Source organism: Alligator sinensis, unplaced genomic scaffold (assembly GCF_000455745.1).
Source record: "Alligator sinensis unplaced genomic scaffold, ASM45574v1 scaffold619_1, whole genome shotgun sequence".
NCBI classification, from domain to species: Eukaryota; Metazoa; Chordata; order Crocodylia; family Alligatoridae; genus Alligator; species Alligator sinensis.
In genome coordinates this window covers 1,368,870-1,382,120 of record NW_005842134.1, presented here as the reverse complement: position 1 = coordinate 1,382,120, position 13,251 = coordinate 1,368,870, and the positions used below count along the sequence as shown (strand labels likewise).

Below are 13,251 nucleotides of genomic sequence, written 5' to 3'. Positions count from 1 at the left end.
ACTAGAAATCCAAAACTCTTTCTCTGCACAGAATCAAATCCTGTCCACAGAAGGGGCTTGTTTCTTGAGGAAGGAGGTTGAACTAAACGACCTTTTGAGACCCTTGCTTTATTCTTCTACATAAAACAACTACTCTCTTTTCTCCACAGGAGCTGTAGCTGGTGTTCCCAGAAAACAAAAGAAGATACTGAATGCTCTGTAAAGAGTGTGCTTTCTTCTCTCAAATTGCCTAACACACCACAGGAAGTTTTGGAAAGTCACACCAGAGGTTAGAACTACTGCTAAATAACTTTAGGAACAATATAAAGTTTTAGTAAAAAATGTGGGCTGGCAGAGGCTGCCAATTCTATTTCATGATCACTTGTAACTTCTGCCATAGAGTTAAACTCAAAAAGAGGGCAGACAGAAGGCCTACTCCAGAGAGAGGCTCCTTTTAGGATGCATTATTCAGGAGTTACGATGCACTCCCAAGCAGCTGGCCATGCCACAGGAGGGGAGTTTTAGAGGATGGTCAGGAGCCAGCCCAACCAACAGGTACTGCCACAAAGGGCCAGGGAACCCTTGGGAGAGCTTGGAGGTACCACCTAGCAAGGACGGGGAATTCAAGCCAGGGAGAACGCCACCTGGTGGATAGCAGCATTCTCCACCTGGAATCCTGGTGCAATCAAGAGCACCCTGAAATAACAGGTGGTGACATGTCACTCCCAGAGCCAGCAGAGGGAACAAATTTTTGAGTCACTAGACATGGAGGCTAGGGCTTGACCCAAGCTTCCTGAGCAGAAAAGCAGCATGGAACAGCTGCCTGAGGGGAGTAAACACCCAGGACTGAGAACCAGTCTGTCTTGGCCTGGTAGCCTGGAGAGCTGAAGGGAAAGGACATGGTGCCTTGACCCCTGCTCCCTCCTGGGAGCTCAGGACCAGCAGAGGAGCCTCAGGACTCGCTCCTACAAGGGCCTGAATCACCTCTGACCCATCTCTAATTTGTGCCACTTTTCCCAAGAGGCCAGTTACTCTGGTATTGGGGTAGGGGGTGCTGCTCAGTTCACTGCTACCCACCCCCAAAACTCAAGTTTAAGGGGCAGAGGTCCCAGGTTAGCACTGGCCCCCAAATCAGGAAAATGTTTAAGATTTCTTCTGGCTCCTACTTTTCATACTCCCCCTTCCATGAGTGGAGAGAGTCCCCAGGCAGTCAGCTCCCACAGATGGAGCAAGGCAGCTTAGATGCCCACTGCCAGCAGGAGCTTGCACTGCCAGCCTGAGGGCACAGCTTCTCATCAGTGCTGCAGTGCAAGCCACAGGCTCTGAGCTGCTGAGCCCTGTTCCACTGAATCCAGTTCGAGTCCTCCACTATTCCTCCTGCAGCTCCAGCCTCAGGAGTGCTTCCCATCCTCCCCCAGGTCTCTGCTTGTAGTTGCAAGCACAGACACCACAGCTGTTTTTAATCTTCGACCAACTGTAAACAGTTTGAGGGGCTGATGTTTTTCTAGCCATGAATATGAGAACGTGAAGAGCATCTCAGGGTGGCAGTCACTTCCTACTCCCACCTTTATTCCTGCTGTCTCAATCTGGGCTGTCCTACATCTAAGGAGCCACAGGCCACACACCCATAAGTGGGCCCAGAAGGGGCTGAACCACCAAGGGCCACAGTCCCACTATTGCACCAGACAGCCCTACTCTAAATGATTATTTATCAGCAATTGAGCTATCTGGAGAGAGCCTCAAGTTGTAGGCATCCTCAGGACAAGGGGGGCAATGTTTCAAAGCTCAGATGTAAACAGTGCAGAGACTCAGCATTTCAGGGCAGGAACTAGGTTATTATATCATGCTTATCACCATACTAACACCGAGTGTGACTGCATCTTAAAAGTTTTCTTCCGATGAGTAATGGGGTTTTCTTGAGATTGGCATTAACCTATATTGCCATCAGAAAGCAGCTCAAGCACACAACTGCGTGACACCTTGCTCATGCATTTCTTCCAATGGCACCATGCACTTCAAACAGCTCTTTTTAGTTTCTCCAGCTCACAGAGGCATGCACATGCATACACTTCAGCACAGTGAGAAGCCAGGATGGTGTTGGAGGAAAACCCTGCAGGGGTGCACACAGGTTCCAAGAGCAGGGGCAAGGAGCGGGTCACGGGTTCCAACAGGAGCGGAGCAGAGCAGAGCTGAGCCAAGGTGGAGCCTTACTCACCAGAAACTCAATTCAAACCAGTTCCAGTGGAGGTGCTGCCACACGTGTTGTGCCCACTCCACAACACGTTTTGAAGTTCCCAGTATGCAATGCTGCCGGGGCACAGATTCTGTGTGGGGGGTGGAAATTCTGGGGCCCAGGACAGGTGCCCCATTTGCCCATACCTAGTTATACTACTACACACTTATTACCCAGCACATACTCACTAATCACTGGGGTTGATATTAGATGTCCCAAAACTTCAACCCTGCTGATACTTTTGAGTCTGTTAATGAAGGTAGAAGTCACTCTACACATACACCTCCCCCTTCCATTTCATCTGAGGAAAGGGGCAACCAGTGGGCTGCCTGCCACTTCTTAGGGAAGCCTCAACAGCAAATACAATACAAGCTTGGCACAGCAGCTCCTCCCTTGCCTCCCTCACCATCTTCTCTGCAGGGCAAAGCCAGCTACTCAAATTGACTGATGTTCTAACCTCCCATGGGGTACTTTGTACCAAAAAACTTGTCCAAAATCTCTCCCAAATAAGTAGTTGCTCCAATAAGTCATTAGAAAAAACCCTTGCCTCTCAAACTGCCAGGTGTTTAGTCAGAGTGGAGTGCTGGGATGGGGAGGAAATGAAGGGACAGACCTGTATCAAACTGTCTTGATGCTCCTCAGGATCAGGCTGTTCCTACACCAGCAATAAGGTATGATTGGATTTAATGTACAATCCCACAATAGTGCCTCCTGAAATCCTCCTCCTGTATGGATCACACATTAGATCTAATTGTGCCTTTACATGCATGTGTAGAAGGGGTCTCACAAACATACACAGAATTAATTTGCTACAGGTTCAGTATTAGCACTAGATATGTAAAAAAAAAGCCCACAACTAATGTGATGGCCAAGACAACAAGCCAATAGGAAAGACCAGGCTTGATGCTCCTTATATTTCTGAATTTAAAAAAAAACCAAAAAAACACCACCACAAACAGCAGTAACAAAAATTAGATCCTCCTCCTCAGGCACTCTCCATCTGAGATTATGGAGCAGAAGAGGGCAAGTACCAGATGTTAAGTCCTTTGTAAGCCATTATTATTAAAATAATAATTATTAATAATTATCTTTAAAAATGCTTGTTTCTGCAGCCACTTGGAGCCCTATCCCAAACTGTATTCATATAAGCCTTTCTGGTTTTAATCAGTCCAAATTTACCATAAATTTGCTCAGATTTAGAAAAAGGATAGGACTGTCTCGGCCGGGAAGAACCGACCGAGGGAAATGCTGGTTAATTAAGCGAACGTCAGGCGGGCTGGTGGATGGAGAGGCGAGACAGCGTATTGGTTGCAAAATAATTTTTACTTACGCCGCTGGTGGCCGCGACATAGGCTGTAAAGGCTGCTTACGCAGTTGCAACGAGTTGCTCCAACTGGCAAGAACCCGAGCCAGTGAGTCCACAGACGAACCGGGCATGCAGGGGAAGGGTACGTCAGGGATAAGCGCTCGGCGACGGGCAGAAAAATCGGTAGTTGATCAGGCTACTGATTCGCTCTGCCACGAGTCAGGAATTCTTTTAAGTCACTCTGCAGCGTGCTCAAAGTTCTCCGACTTGGGCAGAAGTCGCGCGGATTTTTATACGGCTAGCGAGCCAATTACTAGTCTTTAAGTAGGAATAATTTAGAATCAGCCAATAATGGGGTGCAAACTTACATACAAATGGCGGGAACCCTTTTGCACCGGAGTTTACTCTCTGCAGCAGAAAACTCCACCATGCAAAGAAGCTCTAGTGTGGCGGGAAAATTCCACTGTGCCAAGGCACTAAAAATCATTGGGTTATGACAAGGACAAGATACTATAAACCTACATCTTGAGCAGCAGCAATTTGCTTACAAACTCTTTTCTGCATTTGCTGCCTCTTCCACTCTAGCTAGTTATAGAGGGCTACCCTGAAAACTAGTAGGTATGAGAAGATGCTACTGTGCAGAAACACAAGCTGACCCCATTTGCTTTTGGGGTGGCAGGCCAACTCTAAGAGGGATTAGACTGAATTAACAGATGGGCAATCAGTTACTGAGACTGCACTGCCAGCACTGCCTGCTACTATGGCAAAGTAGTAAGAGCCACAGACCCTCAGGGGCAAACCTCAGACAAAACTCACGTAATTCAAGAGAAACAGGCAGCATTTTGTTTGTAAAGGTTTTATTTGACAAAAAGAGGAAGTGACCTGCTGTCAGTCCATATATCTGAGGGTTTAACTACTGCTCTGTTTGGCTGCCAGTCTCTTGTCTCTCTCTTCGGCAATGGTCAGACGGATTCCCTTTCCACGGGGCAGGGAGATCCATGGCTTGTTACCCTAAAGCAGGAGGAAAGAATCATGATGTCATAGAGCAAGACACTGTTAGGGTAATAGTGCTTCCCCACCCTCACAGGCCTTCCCTCTCACTTGAGGGAACATTGTCTTTGGACTTGTTTATGAAGAAGTGAACATCAATTCAAGTTCTGCCATTAAGTCAAACACATACAAAAGTCTGCATAAATGCTTACTGCTGTAAGTCAATTCAGAACAGATTTAAGCTAAATGGATCCATGGTGTTCAAACCAAAATGGCAGCATCCACACCAGGATTTGCAAGTTTAAATTAGTTAAGAGACAAGTACAGTGTTTAGACAAAATCCGAGTCGGACAATTTTTGAAGAGCAGGTAGATTTCTAATAACAAACAATATTATTGTTTAAAAAGCTACACTCACTGGCTGATTAGAAGCCACATTAAATCAGATCTGAAGAGTTCAACTGAAGAGGAGTCACAGTAATTCTTGGCAAAACAGGTTTCATGAAAGGACCTGCTCAGCTTGAGCCTCACAACCACAGCCCGAGATCACTTTTCAGTCACATCCAGCTGCTTCTGCACATTTAAGCAGCAGTTGAGCTTTTGAATGAAAATCTTTACCTTACCATTAAATTGTCTTTGCAAAGATAGCCTCGGCTTGTAGGTTACTGGGACCACATGGGGCAGGAGGGAGGGCCACAGCAGCCCTAAGTCAATGCATGGCTTAAGCTAAATAGCTGTTGCAGAAGCAGTAGCTTTGTGCAGCGTGTGTTCCAATTAGTAACCCTTTCTAGCATTGCACTTTGTTCCTCCCACACTTGTCCAACAAGAAGTCTCTTTATTGCAAGCCTCCCTCAGGGCAGGAAAAACACCCCAGGTCCAATTAGCTCATACTTACTTTGCCAATAACGAAGATGTTAGAGAGCCTGGTGGCAAAGCTGTTGCCATTGGCATCCTTCACGTGAACCACATCAAATGAGCCAGGATGTCTCTCTCGGTTAGTGATCACACCAATACGGCCCAAGTTAGCACCACCAGTCACCATGCACAGGTTACCTAGGTGGAAGGAAAGGCAGAAATAACAATATTTAACAGCCTATGTACACCCATGTCAGAGAGCCCCTGTGACAAAAGTACACTGCTTGTCTGGGTCATGTGCAGACCACTGCTGGAGACGAGATGCTCCAAACAGATTACAGCAGGACTAAGCAGCTTTTTGCGGGCACAGGCTGGAGCCTGCAACCCTGCTGTGGCTCCAGACCAGAAGCCTCCACCCCTACCCCCAAGCAACTGGCTGCCTGCACTCTCTTGCTGCAGATACCCAACCCCTCTGCAACGAGGAGAACTCAGACACTGTGTAACAGGATCCCTAGAGAGGACAAGCAGCACATCAAAGCACAGCTCTTTGCCACCAATCCCCCATGCTGGATCACACCTTCACAAGCTGCAAGTTGCTGCAGACCCCTGGACTGCAGGGCTGTTGTGGTATAATGAGTATGGTGCAGGTTAACCTTCCTGTTCCCAGGCTACGTAACAGTAAACAGAAACCTGACCAAGTCAGAGCAAACTAAGTAACTATGCATTCAACACAAAAGATGCTCTGTTCAGTTGAATGGATGACCTTCTTGACAGGACTTTAAACTGAGACCGCTGGGGGACGGGCGGTCTACTAACAGTTCTAGCACAGGTCATTTCAGCTGCACTACCAATAACCTGGGCAGCCCAAGGAAAGGTCCGACTTAACCCCTCAGGAAAGCACTGGACTTCTCATGGCAGTCTTAACTGCCTGTACACAAATGCCAGGAGCTTGGGAAATAAGCATGAAGAACTGGCCCTTCTCATAGCGAAAATGACTATGACCTTATAGGAATTATGGAGACCTGGTGGGACTCCACCTATGATTGGTCGGTGGCAGTAGAGTAGACACCTCATATAGGAGAGACCATATGGGGAAGGGAGGGGGGGGCGGGTTGCTCTCTACATCAAGGATCAGCTCACCTCCCTGCAGATTGAGTTTCCAAACCAGGAAGGGCGTCTTGAGACCCTCTGGGTCAAGATACGAGGAGAACATGGGGAGGCTGATTTATTTGTAGCAGTCTATCACAGACCTCCCCACCAAGAGGAAGACTAGATTGGGAATTCAATAGGGAACTGTTCAAAGCCGCGCGCTCCCAATGCACAATCGTCATGGGGGACTTCAAATTCCAAGACATCTCTTGGGATGAGTGCACGGCTAAATCTGACAGGTTGTGTAGCTTTCTCACGTGCATCGATGACCTCGACCTAACCCAGGAGGTCTATGGGCCAACCATGGAAGAGGCGTTGCTTGATCTGGTCCTGGCCAAAGGGGAGGACCTGGTTAGCGATCTGCGGATCAAGGCAAAGCTTGGTGACAGCAACCATGAACTGGTCACCTTCTTAGTTCACCAAAGAGCAGGCAAACCCCTCAGTAAAAAAGATGTCCTTAACTTTGAGAAAGCTGACTTTTACAAACTGAGAAAATTGGTCAGTCAGGCAATTAGAGGCCATAAGCCCCCAGAAAAGGGAGTACACGAAGAATGGTCATCTCTCAAAAATATAATCCTTGAAACATAGGGCAAAGCCATACCATCTCACAAAAAATGCAGTCAACGGGCAAGGAAGCCCCCATGGCTGAATAAGGAACTGTTGCTGGACCTCATTAAGCTCAAAAAAGTAGCTTACACCAGCTGGAAAACAGGAAGCATTACCAAACAGGATTACTCTGCACTCGCCTGCACCTGTAGAGAGTGGTCGAGACAAGCCAAGACACAAACCGAATTGAGGCTAACTACATGAATCAAGGACAACAAAAAGTCCTTCTTCAGATACATGGGAAGTCAGAAAAAGAACAAGGATTGGGCCCCTGAGAGATTCAACAGAGCAACTAACTTCTGTTGCCCAAGAAAGAGCCAATCTCCTATATGACTTTTTTGCATCAGTTTTTCACCCTCCCAGGAGGATCACACTGCCAGGAATGGCACAAACCAATCCAGGAGCCGGCAACGGGCCCCAAATCGATGTGGATCAGGTAAGGGAACACCTTGAGAAACTGGACGTTCACAAGTCGGCAGGCCCAGACGGAATGCACCCGAGGGTCTTGAAGGAGCTGGCAGACATCATTGCATCCCCCTTGGTAGGGATATTTGAAAAAATTGTAGTGCTCAGGCAATGTCCCGGACGACTGGAAAAGAGCCAACGTGATCCCTATCTACAAGGAAGGGAGGAAGGAGGACCCGGGGAACTATAGACCAATCAGTCAGAATTCCGTCCCTGGAAAAATCCTGGAGAAAATTGTCAAGGGATCCATCAATGCCAGACTAACTGAAGGCAAGCTTCTGAATACCAGCCAACATGGCTTTGTGACTGGCAGGTCTTGCCTGACCAACCTCATCTCCTTCTATGACCAGGTAACATGTGCCCTGGACAAGGGAGATTACGTGGACGTTATATATCTGGACTTCAAGAAGGCCTTTGACCTAGTTCCCCATAATGTCCTCATGGTTAAACTGGGGAACTGTCACCTTGATCATCATACAGTCCAATGGCTAGGCAACTGGCTACGGGGTCAGACCCAACGAGTACTAGTTGAAGGGAGCAAATCAATGTAGTACAAGGCTACCAGTGGAGTTCCTCAGGGCTCGGTACTTGGGCCAGTACTCTTTAACATCTTCATCAATGATCTGGATTTGGGAGTCAGATGTGAACTGGCCAAGTTCGCGGACAATACCAAATTATGGGTGAGGGTGGTAACACCACAGGACAGGCTAAAGATTCAGGCCAACTTGGACATACTCTCAAGGTGGGCTGACCAAAACCCGATGACCTTCAATGCAGAGAAGTGCAAGGTGCTCCACCTCGCCGCTTTCAAGGTGGGCCAACCATAACCTGATGGCCTTCAATGCAGAGAAGTGTAAGGTGCTGCACCTCGGTAGAAAGAACACCCAACATACTTACAAGTTCGACAGTGCTACACTCGCTAGCACCACGACCGAAAGGGACTTGGGGGTCTTGACTGACCACAAAATGAATATGAGCCACCAATGTGATGCTGTGGCTAGCAAAGCTAACCAACTCTGGCGTGCATCCACCGATGCATCTCAAGCAAAACCAGGGAAGTCATCCTCCCACTTTACTCGGCCCTGGTTAGACCGCAGCTGGAGTACTGTGTCCAGTATTGGGCCCCCCACTTCTGGAAGGATGTGGAGAAGCTTGGGAGAGTCCAGAGGAGAACCACTCATATGATCCAAGGCCTGGAGGGAAGGCTGTATGAGGAGAGGCTGAGGGACTTGGAACTCTTTAGTCTGGAGAAGAGAAGGCTCAGGGGGGACTTGGTGGCAGCCTACAATTACATAAGGGGGTACATCAGGACCTGGGAGAACAGCTGTTCACCAGAGCTCCCCAAGGAATAACAAGGTCTAATGGCCATAAACTCCAGGAAGGCCGACATAAGAAAAAAGTTCTTTATGGTGCGTGTGTCCAGGGTCTGGAACAAGCTTCCCCCAGAGGTGGTGCAAGCACGTATTCTGGACTCTTTAAAAAAAACAGGTGTATATATTTCTTGCTAGGGTCACTTGGTCCCAGCTGACTTCCCGCCTATGGAGCAGGGGTTGGACTCGATCTCATGAGGTCCCTTCCAGGCCCTAATATCTATGAAATCTATGAATTAGCACCAAAGAGACACCTCCTACTACTGGGCAGATTGTCCAACAATGGCACGCCTCAGGCCTTTGCAATTCCAAGCACAGACACTACAGCTGATTTATAACGTTTCACCAAATGCAAACAGCTTAAGGCTGATGTTTTCATAAACGTGAATATGATACACCTGAACAGTACCTAGTATCAGTAACTTCATTCACCCAGCTTAAACTGTCTAAAAAGCAGAACTGCTTTTTGAAGAGATCCTCAAGTTTTAGGAACCATCAGGACAAGGTGGGCAAACTTTAGAAGCACAGAGTGGAATGATGCCTTATTTGTGAGATCCATTATTTCACCTGGCAGTGACCCAAAGCAACACTGGATGTGACTGCATCTCTCTTGCAATGGAGAACAGGGTGTTCGTAGAATAGCTGCAATCTATGCACTGCCATTAAAAGTAGTTCAAGCACACAACTGTGTGACACCTTGCAAGTGTATTTCTTCAACTGGCACGTGTTTCATAGAATTGTAGAAAGTTAAGGTTGGAAGGGACCTCAGGAGGTCATCTAGTCCAGCCCCATGCTCAAAGCAGGACCATCCCCAACTAGATCATCCCAGCCAAAGCTCTGTCTAACCAGATTTTGAAAAACCCCAGGGATGGAGCTTCCACCACCTCTCTGGGTAACCTGTTCCAGTGTTTTACTACCCTCCTAGTAAGAAAATTCTTCCAAATATTTAGCCTAAACTTCCCTTGCTGAAACTTGAGACCACTGCTCGTTGTTGTCATCTGCCACCACTAAGAATAGCCTAGTTCCATCCTCTTTCGAACCCCCCTTCAAGTAGTTGAATACTGCTATTAAGTCTCCTCTCAGTCTCCTCTTCTCTAGACTAAATAAGCCCAGTTCTCCCAGTCTTTCCTCATAAGTCATGTCTAGCAGCCGCCTCACCATTTTTGTTGTCCTCCGCTGGACTCTCTCCAATTTATTTACATCCTTTCTGTAGTGGGGAGCCCAAAACTGAACCCAGTACTCCAGGCGTGGCCTCGCCAGTACTGAATAGAGGGGAATAATCACCTCCCTTGACCTACTGGCAACTGACTTACCAATGCAGCCCATTATGCTGTTAGCCTTCTGGGCAACAAGGGCACAATGCTGGCTCATATTCAACTTATTGTCCACCGTAACCCCCAGGTCCTTTTCTGCAGAGCTGCTTCCCAGCCAGTCAGCCCCCAGCCTGTTCTGGTATATGGGACTGTTCCATCTTAATTGCAGGACTTTGCACTTGTCCTTGCTGAACCTCATGAAATTCCTTTGGCCCAATCCTCCAATTTGTCTAGGTCCCTCTGAATCCTAACCCTACCATTCAGCATACCTACTATTCCCCGCCCTTGTGTGGGAATTGGTGTCTTCTGCAAACATCTGGAACATTTGCTTTCAGCTCCTCCAGCATATACACACATTCACTACTGGGTTCTTACCCTTCAACCCTAGTGATGCATTTAGGTCTGTTTCCAAAGGCAGAAGTCACCCTGCTTATATAATGCCCCTTCCATTTCAACCAAGCACAGACGGAATACACTGAACTACAGGGCTGCTTCAGATGGAAGCCTCAACACCAAAGAATGAAATGCAAGCCCTGGCATTTCAGCTCTTCCCACACCAAACAATGGAGGCCTTGCACACTAAGCCTGACCAAAGCCAGCCCTCAAGGTTTCTAAAGTGCTAGAAAAGCAGCACCTCTAGCCAGAGAAGACGCCACACCTCTTCCAGGACAAAAGCATCAGGCTCTTTCTTCAAGAGTCCAGCTAGTCTAGTTTCTTTTCTCAGTATAAAAAGCTCCCTGCACTGTCAGTGAAGAAATCACCAAATTACCCAGGAGTTTCATTTAAAGACTACACGATTTTTTTGCAACCCGCATTTTGTAAATGCCACCTTGCTTGAAAAAACCCTAGACCCTTCAAACATATCAAGAAACTTGCATCTGGCTCTGCAGATGATCACTGAAACAGGGAACACTGAATTTGTGTGATGAATCTCAACTGGCGATTCTCAACAAGGGTGCTACCCGGGAGGTAAGTGAGGAGTAGGACGGAGCTGACTGGAGCTCCCACCTTTCCTCCCCACTAGCCAGTCCTGCACAAGGGGGTAAACACTGTAATCAGCAGTTTCTGAAATAGGGCCACTCAACTTGCTCAAGTTAAAGGGCTTGGAGTCTAAAAAAGGTTGAGAACCACTAGTCTAGATCTTGACTGCAGTTCTGATTCCATCAGAAGCCTGGAACCAAAGCCTCCACTTTCCCTTCCACCTTTGAAAAACTAGAACTAGTTTTGTTCCCACAGATCCTACTGCCTGCTCTATGGAAGGCCACTGCACACTCTGAGCTGGGCCTGAACCAGGCTCTTCCCACGATTTGGGGGGGGCGGGGGGTTGGGCCAGGCCAGGCCAGGGCTGTGCCAGCAGTGCTAGTGCTGGGAGGTGGGGCTATAGTGAATTTTAGGGTGGCTGTAGCCCACCCTGTAGTCCCACTCCCAATCCCAAGCACAGCCCCAGCTCGGTGCCCCCCCAACCCCACTGAGAAGAGCCTGGCCTTGAGTACTTCATGCACAGATCCACGGGGCACATGCCTTCCCCAGGGATGCAGGCAGCTGCAGACCTCCCCCACCCCATACGAGCCACCCACAGCTCTGTTCTGCACCCCGCAAACCCCAGCTGGGCAAGCCCCTGTCCCAGCCCCACTCCCTCCCTCACCATGGGGAATTCAATCTACCCCCTCATGCCCCTTTCCCCCACAGACTTACTGGCTAGACACTGCTCTCTCCAAGCTTCTGGGCTGCATTCCTGGCCACGTGCATGCTGCAGCTGCGCACATGCATGCTGCATTTACTGGCAACTTTAATCAGACACATGATTCAAAAAAGCCAATTGAACAAGGCCTTGAGACAGCTATATGCAGCTGTCTTCTCCTGTTTGAAGGGGAATGCCAGCTAGTTAAATTTAACTGACATCCTCATCTCCCAACAGGTACTCTGTGCCAAAAACTTGTCCAACAACTCTTCCAACTATACAACAGGTCCAGTAGAAGTTATCACAAAAACCCCTCTCTGCCCCATCCAACAAGTTTTTAGTCAGAGCAGAGGACTGGGGTAAGAGAGGAAATGGAAGCACATACCTGTGTCAAACTTGATGAAGTCTGTGATTTTGCCAGTCTCCAAGTCAATTTGGATAGTATCATTCACCTTGATGAGGGGGTCTGGGTAGCGGATGGTGCGGGCATCATGGGTCACCAGATGAGGGATTCCTTTAGTGCCCACAAAGATCTTCCTCACCTTGCACAGCTTGTACTGTAAACAGAAAGCAGAAGCCATCAGTGTGCACAGAACCAGGCTTATACCTTACAGCACAGCAGAGCCTAACCTTGTTTAAAAATAGCATTATCAGAGCTACTGAATAGATCAAACATGGAGACCATGCTCAACTCCAAGGCAACTCCCTAACAGGCTTTATTAACAGCCACTTATACCAGGGAAGGGCTTATCTAAGTTCTTTGCAACAGAGGAACTGTTCTGACATTTTTTTGTAGTCAAGAAACAAGTGAAAAGTAACAACTGGCATTTTCCTATGGGTGCCTAAAGCTGAACGTGGGGTGCACCTTGAGTCTAAAACAGTTGAGAACCACTGCTGTAGAGTGGTTTCTACTGACAATTCAGGTTAGTCTCAGGACAGACAACTCGATTACACTTGCCTTTTCAATGCAAAGGCCATCTATCAGAAAGCCCCAGGTACAGACTTTTTTCATTCTTGCCAGTACCCAACGCTACTTTTACGTCCCACACATTCAGAGGCTGAAAGTCACAAATAGAGGTGCATTGATACATCAGTCTGATATCAGATTGGTACCACTATAAAGAAAATTGTCTATAATGGAAATTGGCCTAATAAAGCCAATAATTTGGCAGATAAATGCTTGTGCATGCGTGCAGCCGCAGAGCAGTACTCAGGCAGTGAGGAGAGCTGTGTGCAGCTGGTGAGACCATTGTGGTGGGAGGAGGGAGGGAAGGGGCATGGTGGGGACAGATCAACGCCCCCCCC

General features: G+C 47.9%; 1 protein-coding gene across 1 annotated transcript in view; it reads right to left on the bottom strand.

The window, feature by feature from the left end:
• Positions 1-4,358: 4,358 nt before the first annotated feature.
• The window catches only part of RPS4X (ribosomal protein S4 X-linked), a 15,669-nt gene continuing 6,776 nt past the window's right edge, over positions 4,359-13,251 (bottom strand). Inside the window, exons 5-7 of the mRNA XM_014520633.2 lie at positions 12,332-12,503; positions 5,403-5,560; positions 4,359-4,529 (exon numbers count right to left, since the gene is read on the bottom strand). Of these exons, the coding sequence (XP_014376119.2) occupies positions 4,428-4,529; positions 5,403-5,560; positions 12,332-12,503 (432 nt within the window). The 3' untranslated portion in view covers positions 4,359-4,427. The remainder of the gene's footprint in view (positions 4,530-5,402; positions 5,561-12,331; positions 12,504-13,251) is intronic.